The 27,493-nt window shown below is 43.0% G+C and overlaps 1 protein-coding gene across 1 annotated transcript in view; it reads left to right on the forward strand.

The window, feature by feature from the left end:
- The first annotated feature begins 5,199 nt into the window (after positions 1–5,199).
- Positions 5,200–27,493, forward strand: part of RSU1 (Ras suppressor protein 1) — a 646,217-nt gene continuing 623,923 nt past the window's right edge. The window contains exons 1-2 of the mRNA XM_078663579.1: positions 5,200–5,344; positions 5,547–5,658. Of these exons, the coding sequence (XP_078519705.1) occupies positions 5,550–5,658 (109 nt within the window). The 5' untranslated portion in view covers positions 5,200–5,344; positions 5,547–5,549. The remainder of the gene's footprint in view (positions 5,345–5,546; positions 5,659–27,493) is intronic.

Raw genomic sequence — 27,493 nt, forward strand, 5'->3', positions numbered from 1 at the left:
CACCCTTGTTTAAGGCCTCTGTCTGTGTTGATCTTAACGGATGTGTGGTCTCTCGAAAGTTAATTCGTACCCATGTTTTTTGATAAAGGGACTGTATCGCTCTTAATAAGGCCGGATTGATGTTCCACTGGACCAACTTGCGCCACAGAATTGCGCGGTCTACCCCATCAAACGCCGCCGAGTAGTCGATAAAGCAGGCGAAGAAGGGGAGGCTTTTGCTTGACCGTGCGCGATGTGCCAGGAAAGAAAGAGCAATGATGTTGTCAACTGTGGCAGACGCAGGTCTGAATCCGGTTTGGCAGAACGGAAGGATGCCTTCAGCGCTGGACCAGTCTGCGAGGTCCCTCAAGATGGCACTAGCATACGCTTTTCCCTCAATATCCAACAAGGCGATCATCCGGTAGTTGGAAGGTTCAGATTTTGGGCCTTTTTTATGGATAGGCTGAAGGAGCGAGCCTCTCCATGAATCTGGTACGTCCCCCCGGAGCCAGCATTCAGAGTACAGGTAGGTCAGATTTTTGGACCAAAAGTCGATGTTTGCCTTGAATAAGTGACCCGGAAGGCCATTGGGCCCTGGAGCAGCGTTTTGTCTGATGTTTTTATGATGTTAACGACAAGCGATTTTCCAGGTGGAGCCTTCCTCTCAAAGAGCTGATCTAAGTTGTCTCCAACAATGGATGCTTCATTTTGAATGTGGGCCGGACCAGCGTTAGTGTAAAGTGCTCTTACATGCGCGACCCAGATCGAGGCTTCAAGGGAGTTTTCTCTGTGGTTTGGGCCGCGGCCCAAGTTACATATGAACTTCCAAAACTCCTCTGACTTTCCCGGGCTGAGCAAATCAAAAAAGCAAATAAAAAATTATTAGCCATTGTGCATCGCAATGTGCACGTTTTGCTGCCCAAACCTTTTTTGCATGGATTTTTTTAGCTTCTTGTAAACGTTTCTTGTTTAGGGCAGTCCCAATTTTGCGGGCGAGTTTGTATTGCTTATTTAGATTTTTGGCGCTTATTTTGATTTCAGTATTATGACCATATGTGGGTAAAAGGCGCCTTTGTGATGTGCAATTCACGCTCCCGCGAAGAATCCCCGCCAGAGTCTCTATAGTGGAGTTCCAGAATTCTATGGCACCCTTATTTTGTTCGCTCGATGGCCAACCCTCCCATTGATAAACCCAGCTGTTAAATCCAGTAATTGCGGTCTGTTCCCATTTGATCCTTCTGGGCAACCTTATGAGTTCTTCTCCATCAGCTTCTCCGATGGGTTCAAGCTTATGGCGATGATCCGCTATAAGGTTCAAAATAACGATTAGGGCAGCATGATCACTATCACTGCGTGAATGCACTGAGAAATTTGACATTAGAAGTTGGACTTTGCCACTTAAGATTATATAGTCGACCATAGTTTGGTTGTTAAATGTGGGGCCGACAGTCAGCCCGGGGCTGTTCTTTAGGAGGACTGAATGCGTTGTCTCCAATTTGTAGGATTTTAGTAGGGCATTCAGGGCATTAGTGGCCCCAGCCTGGAGCCTAAGTGTGGTTGTAGTCCCGATGTTGTGAATGTTAAAATCACCAAGAATGATGCATTCAAGGCCCGCGAATTGCAGCAGTAGACGCTCGATGTGGCATATCAGCGTAGTCGTGTTAGATATGAGCCCCTGAGGGTTATGATAAAGATTCATTAATAATAGTGAAAAATTACTGTGTTTTAGACTACAGCCTTTCAAAATGCCTGCCTGAATGGTGTCCGGCAGGTTGGATATTTCTGCGAATTCCAGATTGAATGCATGTTTTATGTAAACGCATATCCCACCAGAGGGTCTACCGAAAATGTTGGACTTTTTTGCGGGTTTTCCGTACTCAGCGTATCCTCTCAAAGAGAGGGGATGGATTTGCCAAGTTTCTTGTGTGCAAATTATGTCTGCTTCCTCCATAAATGACACAGCAGATTGCTTGAGAATCAACCTCCTGAGCCCAGCAACGTTCCAAGACATGATTTTCAAACTCGTCGGAGACCATTCCTTCTCTGGGGGCTTTAAGTGCGTATTTGTCGCGTCTCGATGGATGCAGCCCCAGGGTTTAAGACGAGGACCATTAGGTCTTGGAATTTAAAGCAAGCGGCAGCCAGGACCAGTCTTTACTAATGCGCCTTCTTCTATCAATCACTGCTGTTCCACTATCTCTGTCTGTATCTCTCTTCCACATTCCCCATGTCTAGTCTGTCTCCTCTTTCTCTCACGCTTTTATGCCACTCTTGCTGGTAAAATGTTTAAACCACCCGAGCCTCAATTTGAACTGTTATGTTTTTTCACATATATTTATTTCTGATATATTTAGCCAAGTCACACTCAACCCAGTTTCCACCCCATACCACTAACCTGCACTGCAAAAATGTACGAGTAACTTAAAACTGGAGTACCTCTCACTGGGACAATTGAGCTACCATAGTTAAACTTCTGTTTATTTTTCATACTCTGTGTGCTATGCAAGGAGAGAGAAAGCTGTCCATGCCATTTTCCTCGCTTGCACCAGGGCCCTGGCATCATTGCTACAGTACTGTCTCTCAGCCTGCACTGTCTGTAGGTGGCTATGTGTGTTTAGGGGGGCGATCCCCACTGTAAATTCAAGCCAGGTGATCCCTACTTAACTTCTCATCAGAAGGCTATCTTGAAATTAAGTTAGCTCTATAATGCTAGCTCATCCACTTGGCGAAATGGATCATTGTTGACAGAATGAATGGTCTGACTAAAGATGTTTAGGAGCAGGTGGAGAGTGGAGTGAAATGCAGGTAGTCCTGTGAGTTGTAGGCTTAGTCCTCGAGGAATGACATGGACCATATGTTTTGGACTCCCATCAACAGATAACAGCCTACTTACTTCCTTCACAGACGATAGACCCGACTGCCAGCTGAAACCCAGCTTCCACAAGACTGTCTATGCCTACACACATAAGGAGCATTAAAGGTGTTTTAAGCCTTTCCAATATTTTGTGTTATACAAAGGGACTCTTTTTTTAAATGTTTGCATTACATGAATGCAGTGCTTTAAATAGGCCGGCACTCACCGGTACGGAGTACCGGCACTTCTCAGTTTTCCCCTAGAGTACCAGAACTTCTCCTTGTGTCAAGAGAGTACCAGTACTCGTAGAGTCAAGCTGGGGTCGGGCTCTGGGGTATGGGGTTTCATGCAGTGCTGGTGCTGCTGAATTCCTTCAGGGGGAGAATGTCTGTGAGGCGCTCTGACAGTCAACAGTGAGCTTATTCAAGTGCTAAGCTGCTGCTGCCGCCGCCTTACACTGTTTACTGACAGCGTGACAGGAATAAGATGTGGCCTGATGGACAGAGCTCCCCACATCAGAACTTTTGCGTTGTCAGTTAGAGTGTGAGGGTGCTGCGCTGGCATACACTGTCAGAGCGCCAAACACCTTTGGGCAAGTTCAGCTCATGTGTACGGTGCACAATTAGTACTTTTAAGCAATTATATGTAGTATACACTTGGCAGGAGGTTATTAAAGCATTTTAACTGAGTAGTGAAAGTGCTACAGTAAAGCATACTTTATTTTATTTTTCTGGCACTGAGAACAAAAATCGCAGGTTCTGCTCAACATCCTGTTATTCTGGATGATCTACCCGTACCATAAAAACAAAAAAAAAAAAATGTTTCAAGTAAAACTTCTGCTTCTCAAGTAAAAAGCTTCAATGCCCTCTGGCCAATTTCGCACAATATAAAAATGTAAAAACACCAATTACGACGTGCACATATGAAGAAACTTGGCCGAATGACACTAGAGCGCTTTTGCATTGAATAAGAAAATGCCACCATTATTAAATATCTGCCTCGAAGCCACGCCCCCACGAGACCCTCAAGACCCATCCCAATAAATTTGGTGAGTACCGGCACTTTTATTTTTCCATTTAAAGCACTGCATGAATGAAACTGTTTTGTTCTACTTATTCAAAGTGCCACTCAGAGCGTCACACAGAAGCATTCAAATGTCATATATGAACAAAGAGAACATGGAAAGGTCACACGTATGCACAATGGAAACTTTGGAGCTATGTTGATGGCAGTGACCCGACTCTGAAAATTGTCCAAGCACCACTGCTGGGAAACTTGGCAGGGCGGAGTAGTGCCAAGTCACAAAACAATACTGAGAATTAGAATTTTACTAGAATTGTTTTACTCTACCAGCCATTCCACAAAAGCAAAACGTAAACGGCCAGCATGTGTTTTTTCTGATAAACGGGGCAACCCTATTAACTATATGAAACTATCAAGCTACGCATATAGCGAGCCGGTTTACAAACATAGAGTAAACTTGTTAGAGTAGCTAGAAAAGTGATAGTTTCAAGGGTTTATTTCCAAGGATTCGAGGACGAGGAGACGTTAGTTTGTATTGCCTATGGGCTGTCAAACCGAGAAACCAGCCTGAAATACAGCTGTTAAGCAGCAACTTCGTAGCATCTCGACTAGACTTCGAATAAAGTCTAGCTACTTTGTATCCACTGGTGTGACATTAGTCAAGATGTTGCCACTTTGTAACTGGTCTCTGTAGCCACACTCCCAGTGCTCATTCTGGCGACCAGCTGCTCGGATTAATATTACTGGGGACCACCTGGAAAAATAGTATTACCAATGCCGCAAAGCGCAGGCTCCTTGAACCAAGCCACGAAAACATAGGTTTCTTATAAGTTTGGTAAACCGCGACGTCCGGAGTGGAATTCTCCTTATTTGGAAGACCTATAATTCCATGGCCTCGAGTGACACTGTCTTCCTATGCAGGGCGTGCCCAGGCAAAGGCATAGAATTAACGACATGATTCCGGCCATCATGAAAGGGAATGATGTGTTGCAGTGAAAGTACAGGTACCACAAACGGTAGGGTAAAAAACGCCGGCCAGGATACAAAAGAAAAAGAAAACTATGTTTTTCTTATATTGCTTTCTTTTTTTTAAAGAAAGCTGTTCTAGAAAAATATTTGTATTTAAAACAATGATATTAATACATGGTAGTGAAACAGAGTAGTTTTGCAATACGCAGTAAACTTTGAAATGACAGTAATAGGAAGAACTAGATGTTTCTCGTGGTCTTTGCAATTTTGTTTCATTTCAACCAATATACAAATGTTGTAGTTAAAAGATGGCCGTTCGAGTTACACACTGGTTGTAGCCGTCTTCAATGCATTGATAGTTTTGTCCCTTTTCTATGTTTATTGTCTAGGGTGTGCTCAGTTTCGCGGATTTAGCTTCGGGGCATCTTTAATTTTCTTAACGTATTGTGTCTTGAATCGGAGGACTTGACGTGTTCGCTTTAATTTTAAGGCATTCATCCTCCATTTCTTGCCGTAGTGGTAAGTATGAGAAGGACGTGTTTTCTGTCCGGTTAATTGCTTTTTGTACAGTTGAGTCAAAGTTACGCTTCTGGGCAGTGATCCTGAATGCATTTAAGTAGCCCGTGCAGCATAACAGTCTGTAAACTACCCAACATACAGCCGAGTCTTGACTGGGCCACTTAGCGCATAGTAATGGAACTTTTGATTCTTTCGTGTTCAGAACATGTCCAAGTCCCTGAAGAAGATCGTGGAGGAATGCAGGGAGAAGAACCAGACAGAAGTGGACATGAGCGAAAGGGGCATAGGCAACATGCTGGAAGTCCCTGGGCTCTGTAAGTAGTTCATAAACTTAACCTGCAAGATGTGATGTAATTAAACTGCTTAGAGACGAGCTTCCCTGGTAATCAGTAAGCTTGGATTTAGAAACACTATCCACTCTTGTCTGTGGCTCGGCTTGATTAACCTCGGCTAAACAGTTGCTTACCATGTCTAGTTTGGCGCATCCAGCATATTTGTTTCAGTCTTTTTATTCAAGGTTCCATGGAATTAACAACGATGGCAAACACCAGACACGGTAAAATACAAAACAAAAAGAAGGAAGATGGAAAAGGAAAACGGAATGATAAATAAAGATGAAACAAATAAAAGCAGTATTCCTGACTTAATCGAACGTCACGGCTTTACATATAAAGTTCTTATAAATCCTTATAAAATATGAACCTGTTTACTCACGTGAGTTTACTCGTCTCCTGTTTTGAAACAACATAATTGTGGTCTATCAGCCCCGTTATGTGCTCTGATCAGAAAGTAGCTGAGTTGGTGTAGCTTGGTATATTTGAGGATATTTGGTTTTTAACACGCAATGATGTTTCCTTTTTATATCCAATCTCAACTTTTCATGTATTGCTTTGTAATTGTATTTATAATCTGTAAATCCTTAGTGTAGTCCTATTTTGTGTATCACAAATGTCAGCCGTATATGCATCGCTCTTCCAGCTATAAATAAGGGCATTATCCGAGTTCACTGAAGAATACCAGCTACTGTTTTTAATGTATGCAGATGAAAACTAAACTAAACATCAGGTTGAGGATGAATTTTGGAGTCCAACTATGATTGACAAATGTCTCAACCTTGTGACATTTAATGTAGGCAAATCTCTTAATATTTTACCAGTAATTGCATTACTCCAAGTCCTTCTCGCTTGCATTGCTTACTTGAATGAGGCACAACTGTGGACATTTTAGTGCCTTGCAGAAGACTTCCATTCCAGTGGTTTAATCATTGAGCACAGCTTTTTATCCAAACATAAAATGTCATCCGAAAATAAGTGTAATCAAATTCTAAGACTGAACCAACAAACAAACAATGCCAGGCATATTTCAAGAGTCTAACTTCAATATTTATAGGTCCATGGTGTTGGATCTATCCTCCTGATTTGTACAATCGCAGGTTAGTCAGTGTCTCCTGTGCAGTTACGTAGTGTCGTGGAAAAATGCTCATGAGTGGAGTAGCATCACTTTCATAGTTCTTGTGAAGAGTTGTATAGTGTTATAGATTAATAATTGCCTAGTGTTTGGGTGTGTGAACACTCCCAAAAGGCTCTATTTAATCTTGGTGTGTTGAATACCAAGTCTGCGTAGTCTTGATTCCACCTCACACCTCTTTAAAACACTGCCAGACACGGTTTCTTTCTCTCGCTCAAAGGTACTTTTTCGTTCCTGCTTTAACTCCTTTGTCACTTTTTTTTCTGTCTTTCTCTCCCTCCATCCTCCCCCATAATAATAGGTGCTCATGGGCACCACCTGCTCAAATTAAGCACTGCACTCATCTAAACTGATAATTTACTCTGATCTTCTTATTTTTAGTCCTACGTGTCCCAGTCTTTACTATTAATGTGGCTCCCATATCTGAGACAGGAACGCATGTCATTCCTCACCCAACATGATTGCCATAACGTGGTCCTGCACCTCAGGCCACCACCTAATTTACCGAAGCCATCATCGTTGGCTAAACAGCCAGAGCAGATGGCTGTGCTTATTAATTGAATGAGGAAGACTAGGGCCAGGAGTAATGAAGATCACATGCAAGTAGTACACTCACTACTTATACCCCTCTCTTCCCGTTCGCTAATTATTTGTTTTTCACATTTGTTCTGCACATTGTTCCTCAAAATGGCTGTCCAGACACTTGGAAAAGTATTTGTGTGACCACATGAGGCATTTAGTAGGAGAACAAGCATTGGCATAGCCAATAGGTCTCGCCTTTGGGACCTTATAAGTGTTTAGCCATGCAACAGTTGATGTTGTAGCACCAAGGATATTGTGCTGCATAACTAAATACTTATAAGGTCCCAAAAGCGAGACCTATTGTCTATGCCAATGCTGGTTTCCTTTGTGAATTAGCCCCTGCGTTTAGAGAAAGCTGAATGAAATACAAGCATCATTCCTCGGTGTTGGAAATTTACGGACTGATAAATATGCAACTGCGAAAACATTGACAAATACAAAAAAGTACTAAAAAACGAAATTTCTAGTGCCAAGATTAATCGGAAACACTATACAAAACTATTTTCCATAAAAAATAAAAGGCATGCCAGCAACATTTGCCGAACTGTAACGTAGAGCAAAATCTATGTATGGTACTAGCACAACTTTGAATTTGTAATATTTTGTCTGAGGCTTATAGCTCAATTTGGTCTGTACATACCAATGTCAAAAAAATAAAATATATATATATATATAGCCAATGAATCACATTATTTATCCAGCATCTTTTAATTGTTTAAAGCGCAATAAAAACGCTGAATACTATGCAAAATAAAATACTCCACTTCCATTGTTAAATACATCACATTGGGGCATGGATTATAGCAGCGTGACATGGCGCCCAGGGATTTCAACACTAATTTAGCATGGGTGACTTTGCTTGGAAAGGATCTGTCAGGTCTGCAAAATCCATTGTCCTATTGGAATTGTAGATAAATTACGCTTGCTGTATGGTGAGTGGTACTGGAACGACTGCATGTGCACCAAATGTTATTTACTCTGTTGCAATGTAATGGGCCGTGCCGAAAATGACGTCCCTTAATTGCTGTTTTTTCCTACACGAAGACACTGCTTTGTAGACCGAGGTGTTTATTTTTCAGAGTCACGTACCCCAAAATAAACTCTATATGGTACTTTGAGTCAAAGTCTAACTCGAGGAAACCGAGATCTCTCCTGCTGAACACAATGGTAGCACAGAGTACGCTGGATCTTCGAACAGGAAAGGAAAAGAACAAGAAATCTAAACACAATAGCGAGAAAGTTAATGAAAAAAAGCGCGCCTGAGGCGACGAGGTGTGAAGAGGGAGGGAGGCCTGGGACAGTAAGCACTCAGGAAGGAGGAGGGGATAATGATAAGTTAAGGATCGCAGGAGGTGTGGGGGAAGTGGAAGGGTGTTACTGCGCGCACACAGTTCATAGTCCGGGATCCTTGGCTACATACCAGCCAGGCTTAGCCTACAATGGCTGCTTTACGAGGCAAGTGTTACATCGTGAGCACTGGTCCCGGCGTAATCTTTACATTGATGACCCGTTTAAATGCCTGAATATCAAGGAGCAATGTTTGCATCATTAAAATAAAACGCTTCCTCACAGCAAAGACCCACATTGCAAATTATATTTAATTACGCGTTGTCTGCATATTGTCTGTATTAGTTTTACGCTAAAACACAATAAAACAGTTTGGAGTGCGCATTTAGAATCCTTGTCATTTTTTTATATTACTTAATGTGGAATTAGGATTGCCTCCTTTTACTGGCCTACTTTGCAGTCAACTAACATTCCTTTGTTGGCAGCCGACTCTAGGAACAACTGCTAAACTCTGACGCCCCCCCTCCCGTAGTTCGAATCCGCACACGGGAGGTTACCACCATTCGGACAAAACGCGCAGGCCACCCACAACAGATAAAATAACTTTTTGCCTGGTTGTCACACAGGTGCAAACACACGACCACACAAGGAGACCCACAAACCAAACCGCTTTCTTTTAACTGCTAGCAGTGATGTGTAGAATCCTACCACAGTAAAGACGGAACCAAGCATAGGATTAAATGTATTCAAATACACGTGCTCAAGTGACGCAGAGAGATTTGGCCTGATGTAGTAATCAGAATACAAACGGGTATTTACCAAACCAGCTCTACAGCCACATACAGGGGGTCACAGCAGAAAGAAGACATTGAACGCCTAAGCAGCATACTGACTGTGAGTCAGAGTTGCTAAGACTTATTGCGAAGAAATTAGCAAATTCCCATAATCTTAAATTGATAAAGTGCGATGTATGTCTTCTGCTTTTTCGGAGCATATACTATTTAAAACAAGCAACAACAAGGAAGCAAAGCAAACAGCCGGAGAAGAGAGAAAACGGCAGGAATCGAAGTAAAGAGGAGGATGCAAGGAGAGGTACAGAGGGAGTTAGCATAAAAGGAGACACGGCCGGCGGTACGAGGAGAAATGCGACACGGCGGGCAGGGGAGGGGGCGGAGCGGGGAGAGCGGCATGAGGGTGTGAAGCAGCAGGGGCCTGAGACGAGGCCGCCTTGCCTTTGATGTGGTAATGCGAGGCAAGCGGCTGGTGGCATTGTGCACGCGCTTTCACGTGCACTGGAAGAAATCGCCTGGGAATCGCCTGATCTCGGTAAGCTCTGTTTAAGCCGCAATAGATCGAGCTCCCGCTCTCAATGCGCATGCGCATTGAGATAGGTCGCTCGACCTAATAAAAACGTTTAAAGGTGTTGCCTGAAAGTTAATAAATTGCTTCAAAGTTAAGGAGGACTGGAAGGATCATTTCACAGTTTTGGAGCAAGGATGGCAAATAAAAACCCAACAAAGCAAGCTGTTCGAAATTTAGAAATCTGGTGTTGGGGGAAAGAGGATGATCCCAACACTTGCTAAGGATATAGAACCTTTGTCAGGAGAAACTAAAGGCAGGACTGTGGCTCACACAATTGGGGAGAGGAGTTGGCCTAATGGCTAGGTCGTCCTCCCTCGAGTCTGGGGAACTGGGTTCCAATCTCGACATTTATGCTGAACATCCTGTGATTCTGGGCAAATCACTTCATCTCCCCGTGCCTAACAAAAATGAATGTGCCCTCAAGTAATGCAACTGGTGCTATGTAAAGCGCTCTGATACCCAATTCGGGTCAAGTTTGCGCTATATAAAACACTGTAAAAAACAAATAAAAAATATACAGAATTACGGACAAGCCACATATCTTTTCATGTCATAAACGATATTTTAAGCATATAGATACTCTCTTTTGATAGAGACCTACCCTGTACAACAAAGTAGACACTCACCATATGAAGTGTAAGTAATTGCAGTTAAACAATTGGACAATAGTGAAACAAAGTCCAACTGAGCCAGACAGCCCGTTGTGAACATGCTGTAGCCGAGTCGTTAGATATTCTTGCAGGGCCAAATGGAGGGCATTAGCATGAGGTAAAGTAAAAATAATGATGGCATGTATCATTACTTTTTTTTAACTTCCTTTGAGCGAAGAAGTGTTATCTTTCTTGTAGGGCATGATAAAAAGAAGGCAACTGCTTTAACCAGATACCAACTTTGAGGGTAGAGATAGCTGGGAAGGGAGCGTAATCTAGAAACTGAGAGTATCCCATTCTCTCTGCCACTAAGACCTGCACCACAGTGATGACTGGCCACCAAATCACCACGCACTTGTCAGCACTTAATACGAATCATGAAAATGCAGACTGATTTATTATGTCCTTCAGATTACCATTCACAAAGATGACCATGTGGTTTTCCTAAGCGTATGCATAAACATATAGTGTAAATCTGAGTGATCAGTGGGCCCATATGCATATTTAATAATGCCAGACTCTGGGAAGTGCCATGCAGAACAATGGACATAAAACAGAGGGGTTTTGGTACAGGTAGGGAACATTTCAATTGTGGGAGCATAACCACATGAAAAATACTCAAATTAAGTGAAAGATTTAGACCTGAAGCCCTTACTCTTTATTTTGGAACTAAGACTCGATTAGTGTACTAGGTCAAGGGCTATAGACCAATCTAAAAAGATGGAGTTCTTTACACAGATGCAAAACCAACAGTTGATGGACAGAATGCACAACAATGTCATACATTCACCCCAGTACAGAGATCTGGGCCTAAATCCATCGTTTTTTTGCACTCCACCCCAGTTCAGACATGGCCATATGCAAATTAGCCTTGACCCTGTGCCTCGTGGGAACAGTCCAGCCCGAACTGCCAAGCCATGTCTTTCCTGGACCGGAATCAAGCATCCTAGACCGGTTTCTGGTTATCAGCCGTCTTGAGCCAGGATAGCTTGACTCCAGTGGTGTGGAGAGCATGGGATTCACGTCTGAGCATTCCCATCCCACTCGGGGTGACAAATGCAAAACCAACAGTTGATAGACAGAATGCAGAACAATGTCATGCATTCACCCCAGTACAGAGATCTGGGCCTAAATCCATCGTTTTTTGCACTCCACACCACCCCAGTTCAGAGCATCCACTGGAGACAAGCTATCCTGGCTGAAGACGGCTGATAGCCAGAAATCGGTCTAGGATGCTTGATTCTGGTCCAGGAAAGACATGGCTTGGCAGTTCGGGCTGGACTGTTCCCATGAGGCACAGGGTCAAGGCTGATTTGCATATAGCCATGTCTGAACTGGGGTGGTGTGGAGTGCAAAAAAACAATGGAGTTAGGCCCAGATCTCTGTACTAGGGTGAATGAATGACATTGTTCTGCATTCTGTCTATCAACTGTTGGTTTTGCATTTGTCACCCCGAGTGGGATGGGTATGCTCAGACGTGAGTCCCATGCTCTCCACACCACTGGAGTCAAGCTATCCTGGCTGAAGACGGCTGATGGCCAGAAACCGGTCCTAGGATGCTTGATTCCGGTCCAGGAAAGACATGGCTTGGCAGTTCGTGCTGGACTGTTCTCATGAGGCACAGTGTCAAGGCTGATTTGCATATAGCCATGTCCGAACTGGGGTGGTGTGGAGTGCAAAAAAAAACGATGGATTTAGGCCCAGATCTCTGTACTGGGGTGAATGTATGACATTGTTCTGCATTCTGTCCATCAACTGTTGGTTTTGCATTCGTCACCCCGAGTGGGATGGGTATGCTCAGACATGAGTCCCATGCTCTCCACACCACTGGAGTCAAGCTATCCTGGGTGAAGACGGCTGATAGCCAGAAACCGGTCCTAGGATGCATGTTTCCGGTCCTGGAAAGACGTGGCTTGGCAGTTCGGGGTGGACTGTTCCCATGAGGCACAGGGTCAAGGCTGATTTGCATAAAGCCATGTCTGAACTGGGGTGGTGTGGAGTGCAAAAAAACAATGGATTTAGGCCATGATCTCTGAATGTATGACATTGTTCTGCATTCTGTCCATCAACTGTTGGTTTTGCGTTCTTTACACTGATAACATTTTGTACTGCTTGCAAGTCACCAAGTTAATTATTTAACATGGTTTCCATCCTTTCGCCTTGATGAAACACTGTTTATTTTTTATTTTTTTAAGAAATAGAAAAAGAACAGTCAAGCATTTGCTCTTTTTTTATAGACTAGGGACCACCCTGGCCTCCTTAAGAGATTTGTGAACTGCAGCAAACCAGGAAGTGCACTTGACAACTATCAGGTCTGTGACCTTGTTTAAAATCGTAATGGAATACAGGTCTAAAGGAGGACCCTGACACTTGACCTAAAGGAGACAGCGTTGTCACAGGTAATGGGAGATAACTCATGTAAAGAAGGGTACTGGTCAGGAGGATCACATCAGGTTAAAGAAACAGTTGATGGAGAGCATAGGTTAAATGTAGACCTAATGGTAGAGCATCTCCTAGGAAAAAAGAGGAATACCATAAGCCACTTAAATGCTCCAGAAAACATTTATAAGCCACACATACTTCAAAAGCCTGTGATATCATCACAGTAAAAGGAGTAAATGTTCCTATGACAATGGAACAGAGAACCCCAATTCCAAATTTCTGTCCATCAATGTCCAACACTAGAATACTACACAAACAATATAAAGAACAGTGAGGGGGCCCACAACATTCAAAATACTAAGATCCTTACCTCTGTTTTACGAGGAAACCAACCCTGCAAATTAGCTCAGATCTCCAGAACTTGGAGGTAATGGAAACCGTACTAACACAGAGGCAAGAGATATATTCTGATACACTGGCCAATCAAAAAAGACCCTGAATGCTCGTGGACCCAGATGTGCCATATCAACTAAATGGGTGACAGAAAGCTTGGAAACCAGGGATGGTTCAGAAAACCTTTTACCACACCAACTAACTAATAAATGTATTCCCAATACATCTTCAAACCATAGAAAAGTAAACATAAGTACAAGGTGGTTGTTAGCATTTCAAAAAGACTCCCTCTTAAGAGGATTTCTTGGACAGGACAGAGGTCACTTCCACAATGCCAAACCGAGAAGAAAGGGTTTCTCTATAGCTGGAACATAGCACATCTATTTACCAAGGTGACTGCAACTGAAAAGACAAGTGCAGTAACAAACTGAAGGACCACCACCTCAAAGCATCCAAATAGTTCAGACTGCCATTGCCCTGAGGATAGGGATATAACCTGAAATAAGCAATAGCTGTGACATAAAATGCTCGAATAACTAACTGCCTACAACTCCCATCCGGTTAATCTGCCCCAAACATCCTTAAATGTTTAATTTGCCTCCAGAAGTGTCCTTAATGCTGAACTGACAGACCTAACACTCACCTAGGGAAATGGAAGTAGAGTTTGGACAATATAGGAAATAGGAGGCTTCTCCCTCTTCCTCCCTAACTCCTAGGATGCTTGTACCAAAATGTCCAATGCCATGAAGAATAGCATAGAGAAGATGGGCCCCGAGATTGAGTATTGTGTGTATAAGGCAAACAGTCAACCCCTTCAGCAGTCACACCAGCCACTCAATGTTCAAGTAAAGAAGTTAGACTACTGAGTGCAGGCACTCCAAGAACCTGAGAGCAGCACAAGGCTAAAGGCAACTTCAGCATTTTGTGCGGCTAGGTCTTGAAAAAAAGCATTAGCAGCAGCTGGGTGTTCAAAACACACTAGCAAGATAGTGTACAACCCCAGAGTCTGATGTGGACCCTCTGCATTCTGAATCACATAGGATAGAAACATCTTGAGTGTAATTGAACTAGCGCTGCTCCTTCTGGAGCCACAACCAAAGTGCTTGTGAACTGCTGGCTGTGGAAAGTCCAATGAACATCAGTTCTCTATAAGACACAATTGAGCTTGGGCCATTCTGGAATCTATTTGCAAAACAGACAGCCTAGGAGGGAGGGTGTACACCCCCTGCTCGATGCACTGGTATACGTATCTAACTCTCCTGGGAACTAGACACCTGGATAACTGGGAATATCTTATCAGAGACTAGAAGTTCTTAAGAGACTGGCATGCAAAGACTAGGTTGCATCATCACTGATAAGCTCGGCAGGGTGATTTGCAAAGAGTCATTGGTGCAGACTGAAGCCTGTCAGCAGCCTTAGCGCTCTTGACCCAACAGAGGCAAGGGATTTTCGAAAATACACTGGGTGTTGCAGCCCTCTCTATGAAATCTATTCCAAACCAGTGGGGTAATTTTCATGTAATTTTAATTTGGGTTCCCATATCTGAGGTGAGTCACTTTTCAATAGTAAAAACTGTGATGAGGAAGTGGCACTTTCAGGGAAGGAGCTCCACTCAAAAATGTAAGATATGTACAGACAAAAGCATTTGGCAAGATCTATCTATTTTATTGTGTTTTTTTATTGGTAATAATTGAGACATTTTACCTAAAAGGGCCATTCTCTGTAGAGCCCCACAACAATTCATTGAGACACAACCATAAAATGAGGCTGAAACATATTTAAATATGTGCTATGTCCTTCAGTGTTGTGGTGCTTTTAGAACAAGGGCATCATTTAGTAGAGTCATGTTGTGGAAAAAGCTTTGCTTCCATTTTCACCCACAAAGGGAACACACAAAAGGCAGATGGCATTGCTATAGTGGACATTACCATTTATCAATTCAAATCCTTCACTTCTCACAAGCGGTTGGACCTATTTGTGAGCTAGGTGCAAATGGTTGCAGGCACACATTACACAATTGAGAAGTAGTGTTATTCCTTTTGGGAAAGACTGACTATATGTACATTGAGGTAACGATGCGAGGAGGGTAGCCAGTGTAAATCCAGAGCTAAGTGGTCTCTATGGTAGGACCTTTTGCAACTCTCACACTATGCTTATTGGCAGTAACATTTCTTCTTTCCCTTTCCCCCCTTGGTGGAAATTCAACTAAGCTAGCCCTAAATTGTTGACCTCTATATATTGTGTTGCCTGTACATCAGGCCAGCCCCCCTGCCCCCCCCCCCCAGCTACAGGAATTTTCTACATCAGAGGGTGCTTCTGTGAGCTGTATTTACTGGGGCCTGTGCACTTCTCACAAGCGGTTGGACCTATTTGTGAGCTAGGTGCAAATGGTTGCAGGCACACATTACACAATTGAGAAGTAGTGTTATTCCTTTTGGGAAAGACTGACTATATGTACATTGAGGTAACGATGCGAGGAGGGTAGCCAGTGTAAATCCAGAGGTAAGTGGTCTCTATGGTAGGACCTTTTGCAACTCTCACACTATGCTTATTGGCAGTAACATTTTTTCTTTCCCTTTCCCCCCTTGGTGGAAATTCAACTAAGCTAGCCCTCAATTGTTGACCTCTATATATTGTGTTGCCTGTACATCAGGCCAGCCCCCCTGCCCCCCCCCCAGCTACAGGAATTTTCTACATCAGAGGGTGCTTCTGTGAGCTGTATTTACTGGGGCCTGTGCACTTCGTTTTTTGGCCAGCAGGGGGAGTAAAGCTTTATTCAAACAGTATTGTTAGATTTCGAGTTAGTGAAGCCTTTACCTGCTGAAGTCCAAAGTTGTGGATTGAGCCTGTCTGTCTCCTAGGAGATTCTGAACAGGAGCAAGCAGCTTCCAACTCCCTGGCCAGCAAACCTTGTCTGAGGTTGCTGGGACCTTATATGGTGTGCTGGTGGTCGGCACATGTGTACACTGATTGGTGGTTGTATCTGGTGTTTCTATTGGGTTAGGGTTAATGTCCTCATTGGTTGGGTATTTGAGGGTTCTGACTGGTTTCTCGGTCTGTGATTCAATCATTGCAGGGTTGGGACTAGGGCTAGGGTTCGGATTTCTATAGGAAGTAGGGACTAGGGCTTCCTATGTTATTGGTTGTTGGGAGTAGGGTGGGACTAGGGCTAGGGCTAGGGTTAGACCTTCAATTGGAAGTAGCTATTTAGTGCTTCTGGTGTGATTGGTTGTTGGACCAGGTGTGGGACTAAGAGTAGGGTTAGGCTTGCTATTGGAAGTAGGGATTAGGGCTACCTGTACCATTGGCTGTTTGGACTTGGATTGGGACTAGTGGTAGGGCTAGGGCCTTTACTGGACGTAGAGATCAGGGTTTTTGAACTGATTGGGTGCTTGGACTAGGGTTAAGATTGGCTGCAAGGTCCTGGTCTCCTATTGGTTCTAGAAGTTAGGGCTAATGTTGTGATTGGATAATGTTAGGGCTAGGGGTTCCCATTGGCTGAAGGGGTCACCTGATTACTAGGGCTACAAAAAAGGCCAGGCTTAGGGCGTCTCAGCCCGGGCGTCGAGGCTAAGGGTGGAGAGGACAAGGGTAGTTGCCTGTTTGGGCCTGTTAAGGGTGGAGAGGACAAGGGTAGTTGCCTGTTTGGGCCTGTTCGAGACTGATCGGGACTAGGGACAGAAATGCTGCCCTTTTTCTCATAAAAAAAAAACCTTCACTCTTTTATCCCTCCACTATCCTTTTTTTTCTATAAAAATTAACAGACTAACATGTTCACTTCTCAAATTCCATGTTCCATATTCAACTATACTAATATACTGCCCAAATAACTGAATAACATATCTACTACTCAAATTACTTCATATTTATACTATACTAATTTTCAACACTAATCCTTTATGGGTTCCGGAGTGGCGTGCTACTCGCCAAAAAGCGCTTCAACACCCATCAGGGGTAACAAGTGCTATATGAATGCAAATCTTTCTTCTCCTTTTATCCATCCGCTATCCTTCTCACTCCAAGTAACAGACTAATATACACCACTGAAATTACCTCATATTTCATCTATCCTTCTGCTATAATTCCAAATCCAAATAACTGACTAACCTATCCACCACTTAAAATGTACTTGCAAGTTTCACTATACTAATTCAACACTAATCCTCTGTGGGTCCCGGAGTAGCGTGCTACCTGCCGAAAAAGCGCTTCGACGCCTCGTCAGGGGTAGTAAGCGCTATATAAATGCAATTACAATACAATTATCATGTTGCCTGCATTGCAGTTGTGAACCTGTTTTTAAGATGACCGCACAAGAATATCAAATGCCTGTCAAACCACTCTGCTTTATGCTTATGCTTGTTTGAGCATATAAGCAACAAATGTATGCACATGATGCCCAGGCCCGGTTCTAGAGGGTGGGCCGGGTGGGCCTGGCCCACCCAAACATGAGCCTGGCCCACCCAAACATGATCCTTGGCCCGAGCAGTAAATCTGCCACCGATCTACAACATCAATAAAAACTGTTCAGATAACTGGTGATTTACGATCCTGCTGCAGAGCAACCATTTGTCTGTTGGTAGTTTTTAAATGCAGGTAAACTGAATTTTATGGGAATAGCTCAGTGGGTTACTACCTCTGTCACAGATATCCTTGTGTTACTTGCAGTTCAGAAGTTACTATCCTAACATAGGACAGTGGCCTATGAACTGTCATCTAAGAGCTGCATACAAACTTCACTTTTTTTTGTATTGTGATATAGTTAGAACTTCTCCATTCTTTCAACATTCTAATTTTACTAAAAAGAGTTTGTTTGGGCAGTTATACCTTGTTATCAGTAAAGCCAACCCCCAACCACTGGAGTACTCTTTAAATCCTGAGTGTGTGCTTCTCCAGACCAAACCCTCGTAAGATATACTGCTCACCAGTGTTGATGACGTGATTTCTACACCTTGTAATCCTCATTGGCTTATGTGACAATCCCCATAGATCGATTTATTGTCTCTGTTTAAAGTGTGCTGTTATGTAAAGTACTGTGAAACCCTACACTCATATGAGTAGCGCTATGCAACAAATGGAATGGATATGAGAGAGGGGCAACGGTAAGATGAGGGGCACTGGTGGAGGGTGGTAGTGAGTGAATCCGAGGAGGAGGTCATGGGGTGGGGGGCGACGGAGAGATGTGGGGCGCTGGTGGAGGGTGGCAGTGAGGGAAGCAGAGGAGGAGGTCACAGGGGGGAGGAGAACTACAGAGAGTTGAGGGGCACTGGTGGAGGGAGCAGTGAGGGTAGCCGAGGAGGAGGTCACGGGGTGATGGAGAACTACAGAGATTTGAGGGGCACTGGTGGAGGGAGCAGTGAGGGAATTTGAGGAGGAGGTCATGGAGTGGGGGAACTACAGAGAGATGAGGGGCAGTGGTGGAGGGAGCAGTGAGGGAAGCAGAGGAGGAGGTCACGGGGGGGGGCCTACAGAGAGTTGAGGGACACTGGTGTAGGGAGCAGTGAGGGTAGCCGAGGAGGAGGTCACGGGGTGATGGAGAACTACAGAGATTTGAGGGGCACTGGTGGAGGGAGCAGTGAGGGAATTGGAGGAGGAGGTCATGGGGTGGGGGAACTACAGAGAGATGAGGGGCACTGGTGGAGGGTGGCAGTGAGGGAATTTGAGGAGGAGGTCATGGGGTGGGGAACTACAGAGAGATGAGGGGCGCAGGTGGAGGGTGGCAGTGAGGGAATAGGAGGAGGAGGTCACGGGGTGGGGAGAACTACAGAGCGATGAGGGGAGCTGGTGGAGGGTGGCAGTGAGGGAATGTGAGGAGGATTTCTCGGGGTGTGAGGGAGTAACGGAGAGATGAGGGGCACTGGTGGAGGGTGGAAGTTAGGGAGTCTGAGGAGGAGGCCATGAGGGGGAGTGACTACGGAGAAATGAAGGGCACTTTTGGAGGGTGGAAATTGAGTTATCTAGAGGCAAAGAGGTAAAAAAAAAGAGGTCAAAAAGACTTTTGCACCAGCGCTAAAGCCGACCGATTAGGACAACTGTGGAGCATACTTTAACATGCATGCTAATTACATTTACTGCTATATTTAATGTTTCAAGTTTGAAGGTGATTTTACTGTTATTTTTTACTGGGAATAATGAAAGTGGAACTGTATGGTGGCTGATATGGGGCTGGGGCCCAAGGTCAGCTGTGAGATAAGGTGTAATGAAGGGGGATGGTAGAAAAGTGGATAATCAAGCCTGTAAGGGAGTGCGCTGCAGAGTCAGGGGTAAGTGGAGGTAGTAATGAAGAGGGTTTCTCCCAGAAGGCTCCCACAGAGGGAGCCCGAGTAGTGTCACTTGCTTGATACTCCCACCTTAGAAACCTCCTCTTCCCATCAAAGGGACATTACATGGAAGAAAAGCACTTTTTGAGAGTGATAACATTTAGAATGAGACTTGGAAAAGAGTGCGTTTTACTGTGCCTTGTAAGACTAAGGAGAGAAAGGAGGGCCCAGAAGCAGGCCTGGCTAGATATATAAGCGATAATTCGGGCCAGCAGTGGCCCATCCGAATGTACCTTTGGCCCACCCAAATAAATATTCCTAGAGCCGTGCCTGATGATGCCTTTAAATTGTATAAGTTAACGACGACGCTTACGTTGAGCTTCTGTGCCATCCATCTTCACTGTAGAACTGGTGACGAATGAAAGGTCAAGAGGTCAGCAGACAAGGTGCACCACACTGAGAAATGGTTTATCACGGCTGGCAAAGGTCCAGGCACTAACAATGGCAAGTGTGTTCCTCATGTGCAGCACATGCATTCCTTCCAGTCGGGGCAGGCGGGCCTCGCCTACGGCCTGCGACGCGTGCTACAGAATCGGAAATATGTTTTTTTAAACACAAACAGCAGCGCCCTGACCTGAGACAGACGGGCAAGCAGCTGCTTCCAAACTGATAAAGGACCTGTACAGGTTGCCCAGACCCGTTTTCAGCTAGTGATACAGGCAGCCATCCCTGCACTGCCCTCGCATACAGGAGCCCCGTAGCAGAACATATGCATTCAAAACCGACAAGCATTTGGCATTTGCAATGCAATTGGTCCCGCATTTACTACACTCGAAAATGCGAGACATATTGCATTGCAAATGGTTGTTTGCAAAAGATCCCCGTGCAGCGCTTCTGTTTAATGGCGACCCGTGCCCCTTTCCTTAGACGCAGCTTGTCTGAAGAAAGGGGTGTGGCCACCATTATCATGAAACCTGCGCATTGGGCGCTTTTACACACAAAAGTTTAAAAAGATGCAGCAGTGCTCGGCGCCACAAACGAACCAAAGGCGCAGCCGCCACTGTGGCGTGCCATATTCTGGAAAAATAAATGAAACATTACAAGAGAGCACGTCCTTCCTGTTTGCAGGCAGGTGAAAAGCATTTAACAAAAAATAGTGCTTGGATGCTTTAAATAAAGCCTACCAAGCAACAACACACAGAATAGGGGGTGTCGTCATGGGCGGTTACAAATGAAGACAAGGTGGTACTAAGGAGGGACTACCAATCGTATTAATAAACCCGAAGCTAACATTTACCAAAGACAATGACACAAGCCAATGAAAAATCTGGGCGGGGCTTCACGACCATAATCTTAATACAGCATGCCTCGCAGAGCAGCTCATGCGCTGCCCAGGTTCAACCGAGGGAGGGAGAGAGGGAGAGAATATAAATATATATCGACTCTTCCTTAGTGCTTCCTTGCACAAACAGGATCACGGACACATTCATTTGCTGATGCCAGAATTATGTTATTTTTTGCTGTGAACAAAGCGGTACTTGCCTCAGACACGTTTCGGACATTAGGCTGTGTCCTTGATCACTTAACAAACGGGAAGCTACACCATGCAATTTAAAGCCACAAATTTGGTATGAACCAGTAACGTCGATCAGCATTCAATAGACATATATTTGTTTACATTCAGTATTTTATCTATCACCCTAATGTGGCAATTCGTGAAAGCAAGACCTTGTAGCAAAGTTTTTAACAGAGCTGCATTAAACACCGAAAATGCGGTTGCACACGCTGTCATGGAAAAACATACTATTTGTTACTCCCCTCGCCTAATATTAAAAGAAATCATGCAGAGGGCTAATATATTGTGCTTTGATGGTGATGCATGCGCGTTTGTATTTATCTATTGCAATATATATGCTAATACGTATATAAAGTGCAAAATGCAATATTTAAAACATTTCATAGTCACAAATGGATAAAAATAAAGCGCGTAAGAAATGTTTATAAACCAGCTAATATTGATGTGCAAACAACGCTATGTGCAAAAGACGCAAGGATCATATAAACTAAGTGTGGATCATGAAGACAAATTCAAATGTCGGGAATGTGCAACATAACCTTATTCAATTGTGCAAATACAACTATACAATTGTGCAAATACGCTGGCACTGGTGTCGAATGAATGAACACTGGTACCAATACCAATCCATACATATTAAAAGCATAGGCTATATATAAACACATGCTCTAAAAAATAACCCACAATGTAATAGCTAGAGGGTGTTTGTCATTAAGCCTAATGCAATGCCGATCAAAAGCTCTGTATGCGCCTATAGTGCAAAAAAAGTGCAATAATAGTGCTAAAGTGCTCAAAATAAAGTAAAAAAGATACTAAATAGTATTAATACGGGAAATGTGGCAACGATACTTCCTATGGAAAAAAATACACATATGGGTATCCATAAGCCTAGACTTCCTCAAACCAGGTGGGTAATTCACAAGTTATATATCACCACCAGTCTCTCTCTACAAAAAGAAAGAGTGTGACCAGCTCCGGGGTAAACAACAAAACAGCTTTATTGATGTAATTTGTGCAGGCAAGCAAAGGGTCCATGAAACGCTAGGCAGATGCATTTCAGACTTTAAATGTCCTTCTTCAGTTCCCGTTTCAGAAGTGTCCTTCGTGTTCACGGTGGTCCATTGCTCTGATGTTACGGTTGTGGCCACTCCTTATCACATGACCACTCGCCCCTCCTTCGCCTCACAGGTGTAAGGCACCTCGCGCCGTTCCTGCAGCCCAACTGCATGCTGGGCGTTGGAGTCCACTGCTTGAGCTCTTACAGTGATATATATTGTGTGTGTGTGTGTCTGTGTATATATGTGTGTATTAGTGTGTGTGTGTTTATTTATATATGTGTGTGTATGCATGTGTCTGTGTATGTGTGTATATATATATATATATATATATATATATATATATGTATGCATGTATGTGTGTAGATGCGTGTGTATATATAATATATATGTGTGTGTATACAATCTGTTCTGGTTACATAGCAGTTGTGTATATTTATTGGAGATCAGGTTCTTTGACATGATGTGAATGCAAATATTGGCCACTTAGCATACACAATTACATGAACATATATTAATTCTGTATTTTTAACAGTTTGAATTTTTGTGTAATTTATTGAATTTCATGTAATCTTTTACGCTTTTTATGTATATATTTATGATTTTAGCTTTTATATACAGCAAGCGTATTTATTTGTGAACCAGACTATATATACACTGATCCATGTAGTATTTTGTTTAGCTCTACAATGAACGCAGCGTAACCGTTTCAGCCTGGAAGTCACTATAAATGCACTAAATTGTTTCCGGGGGGTCATGTGATCAAGGCTGCTGCAACGCAGCTGAAAAGCGTCATGCTGACATTGGAGAAAATAAAGCACTGAATACTTTCAACCTCGCACGTTTGTGGTCTGTACCTGATTAGTCTACCGGAGAAGTCAGTAGCTTAGGACTGAGGGTGATGTTCAATTTCGGTGGAATACCGCAGTTTCCGCCATTAGAGACCCTCCTCTCACTTTTGGGCTGGTTTGTTGTGCGGCCGACCTCGCAGCTGCGAAAAAAAGTCTAACCCAGAAGGAGTAAACAAGCAATCAGCCCCCCGTAAGTGAAACCTGGAGAGCACGTTTGGTGGCGAACTCGGAGATATCCCAGGAGAACCCAGCCGGAGTCGGATGTCCCCAGCGGGAAGACCAGGAATTCTTTGGGGTAAGCCGTCATTGCTCGGAGATCAGTAATTATTGCGGGGGAGAGGTTTGTGCTATATAAGTGAGAGACAGTTGCAGTGCAATAGCAGCGTAAACTCAAGTGCTATTATCAGTTTATTTCTCCATCCAATATGTCTACTTCAGCGGATACGCTCCCGAATCGTGAGGCAATAGCGAATGCTTTGTTTCAGAACTTACCCACTTTGAATGAGAACATTCAGGTCACTAATACTGAAAGCAGTTCACTCAATGACCTAAAGACAATGCTGAAAAAATTGGTAAAACTCCTCCGTATGGAGATAACAAAATGGTGGGAGAAACGCTCTTTGGAAAAGTATAAAGAATTGGGGCGCGTGCCACGGGGGTTGAGGGTTCTCATAGCACCATCATTTGAGAATCCCAACCCCCTAATGTTGAAAGAATGGGCGACAAATAATCTTGAAGCCTCAATGAACATGATTTGCATCTTAATTAAAGAAGCAGAAATAGATTGTAACAAAATCTTGAAGGAAATAGAGCAACTCAACTGCGATCTAGATCATAATGAAAATAAAGAGTTCATTAAAAAGTACAGAGACGAAATTGATGTCCGTTTAACAAAACGTGAGGAAACGATAAGAACATGCAAGCAGGGATAATCGTGATTATGAAACAGGAAGAATTTTCACGTTTGCCTGTAAATACGATACAGCCAAAAGACAAGCCCTAGTGTCCAAAGGTCCTGCACTGACTCACAAAGTACATCTAACACCGTATTGTCGGATACTGAAATAAGTTCAGCAGCGAGCAGCACAGACTCCGAGGATGGTGAGTCGGGTACATTGAGCCAAACTCAAGTACCAACTAAATATTCACCCTCAGAAGAATTGGGTTTTTTAATAGAGGGCAGGCGGCAGATGCTCCGACCACGGACACAACTACAGCAAATGAAAAACACAGTAGAAACAACAAACGCCGCAAAGAAAGGAGAGAATGCAGGAGGGCGAGGCTTTGCAAAAGAGAGACAGGGGAAAGAAATGGTAAATAAGCCTCCACCAACCATTGTGCCAGATAATACAGTGGTTAACTACTGGGACACAGTACTCACCAAAGCTGAATCTCAATTATTGTCACTGGGCCTTTATTTTGTCTTAAGAACTCTTTCAATTATGTGAAAACACGCATAGATGTTTTCAAATTTATAAGAAAACTTAAGTTGAGAAAGCATTTCAAACTAACTAGAGCACAAGATCAAGCATCTACAATAACTAATACAACACGACCCACGAGTAAGTTTCAAGTCACTGATACTGATGTTTTGAGAACAGTACATGCGCTGCCCACAGAAGATGACATAGTTGGGTCCACACAAGAAGATCTACTAGCTATGGGTGTAAGGAGCAATCTACCATGCCACAGTCACTTTAAACCACCCTCCACATTTATACCTCTCATGCCAAAAGACGCTATTGATGCTTTTAATGATGTTGTAGTTGAAGAGTTAAAAGTGTTACAGTGTACTACATCTAGAAAACATAAGAGATATAGATACATGGAAAAACAATATGCAAACTTAATGAAAAAACTAAGAAGTAACTCCAACCTAATCATCAATAAGGCGGACAAGGGGGGAAATATTGTGATATGGCCTCAAACACTATACATGGAGGAATCAAAACGGCACCTGAGTGATATTTCTTGTTACAAAAAAGGAACATTTAATGACCTCAAATGCCTTAAAGAGACTGTTTATAAAGAACTGAGCCAATGTAAAAGGGAGGGGTTACTCAGTAAGCAAGAACATAATTTCCTTAAAAATGATTTCCCAGTAACACCCACCCTGTATTTTATTCCAAAGATTCATAAACAGATTACCCCAATTCCAGGACGACCAATCATTTTGGCCCAGCGCGGCCTCATGGAACCACTCTCGAAATATGTAGACCATTTTCTTCATGAATCAGTGGAAAATTTACCATCATAAATCAAGGACACTGGTCATTTCCTGTCAAAACTGAAAGACATCAAATGGGAAGAGGACTATGTTTTAATAGTTATGGACATCTGTACCCTTTATACAAGTAACCACCATGCTGATGGTCTTAAAGCAATGAAGTATTTTTTAGATCAACGTAGCATAAATTACCGCCAGCACAATGCTATGATTCTTAAAATGATTCAGCTATGTTTAGAAAATAATTACTTCCTGTTTGATAAAGAGATCTTTCAACAGCAGAGGGGTGTCGCCATGGGGGCATGTTTCTCCCCAACCTATGCCTGTTTACATGTTGGGTGGTGGGAGGAACATGTCCTCAGGGGAACCCATAAACAGCTGTTTGACTCCAATGTAATACAGTTCTGGAGATTCATTGATGACATATGCATGATTTGGAAGGGTTCAGTTTAGTCAGCCAGGAACTTTGTGAGCATTATCAGCGACAGTGAACTGAATTTACAATTCACGACTGACATAAACAAATCCAGTATTCAGTTCTTTGATGTCAAAATTTATATAAGCAATAATGAAATCCAAACTAGATTGCACAGAAAGAAAACGGCAGGGAATGCAATATTGCATGCCAGTAGCGCTCACCCAGGTCACCTTAATAGAAGCATTCCGTATGGTGAGTTCTTGAGAATGCTTAGAATTTGTAGCTCGATAACTGATTTGGAGATATGCCAGACTGAGGCTCACAAAAGATTTCTTGCACGAGGATACTGTCCAAAGGAGCTGGAACAAGCCAGAATTAGAGCTAACAGCCATACAAGAGAAGAGTGCTTGAACACCACTATTAAATCTAAAAAGAAAGGTGTGACAAGCGTTAGCTCAGATCCCTGTACTGCTCAACAGCCGATAAGACTTATTACTATGTTCAGGACAGAAGAAAGGAAAGTCAGGGGGATCATTAATAAGCCCTCGCCAATATTAAAAACTGATAACACTCTAGCTCAGGTATTGCCAGATGAGCCTTCTATCACCTTTAGAAGGAAATACTCAATGAGGGATGTCCTAGTTAAATCAAGTCCAGAGGTGATAACTAAAAAAAGAGACTATTTAGTAAGACAGGATTCCACAAATGTATTTCGTGCAGAGCGTGTAAGTTTGGTGTTAACACCACAGAATATTGGAGTGTGTTTGACCCTAGCCCTATCAAAATTCAAGGCCAAATACCTGCCGCACAGACTATGCTGTCTATGTGTTAGAATGTACTTGTAAAATGAAATATGTTGGGAGCACCAAATTACAAGCATCCAATCGTATTCTGCAACATCTACGGGCACTAGTCAATTCTGATGATAGTTATCCTGTAGCTCGTCACTTCAAACTGGTCCATAACAAAAATTTAAATGACTTGAGTTACTTTATCATTGACTCCGTGCCCAAGAGTATGAGAGGCGGTAATAGGGAAAAACAGTTAAGGCAATTGGAATCCAAGTATATATTATTATTAGATACCAGGATTCCAAAAGGGCTGAACACAGGGGAAGACGTTCATTATTTTTTTTTAAACACCTCCATTACTTAGATGAATCTGATACTGAGCCAGCTTTATAAGTATTCCGCTGGATAAGGGGGTTATCTCAATAATGTTATTCAGTTTATGATAAGCATAGTCCTAGAAACTGCAAAATGGTATCCCTAGAAACTGCAAAATGGTATCCCTACGCTACAGTTGTATTTGAAGAACTATCATGTTTTCAGCCATAGCCTTAAGAAATAATTCACGTTGAAAAATAGTGAAGACTTTTTTGTACTGTTTTTAGGAGTATTACTTTTGTAGTGACCACTGAAAAGTCAGGAATATTAATTTTGAATGTTTATTTATTAATGCAATTGCACTTAATTGTGGGTTTTATGACTCCAGCATCAACGGCTATACCGCGCACTTTTGTAATTTTTATCGCTTTTTAGAAACATTTTTAACCTGGAATTTTGATATGAATTTCAATATCATGAATTTCAATATCATGAATTTCAATATCATGTATTCTGAGATATTTTGCACATCGGCA

The sequence above is a fragment of the Lissotriton helveticus genome, chromosome 10, assembly GCF_964261635.1.
Source record: "Lissotriton helveticus chromosome 10, aLisHel1.1, whole genome shotgun sequence".
Taxonomy (NCBI): domain Eukaryota; kingdom Metazoa; phylum Chordata; class Amphibia; order Caudata; family Salamandridae; genus Lissotriton; species Lissotriton helveticus.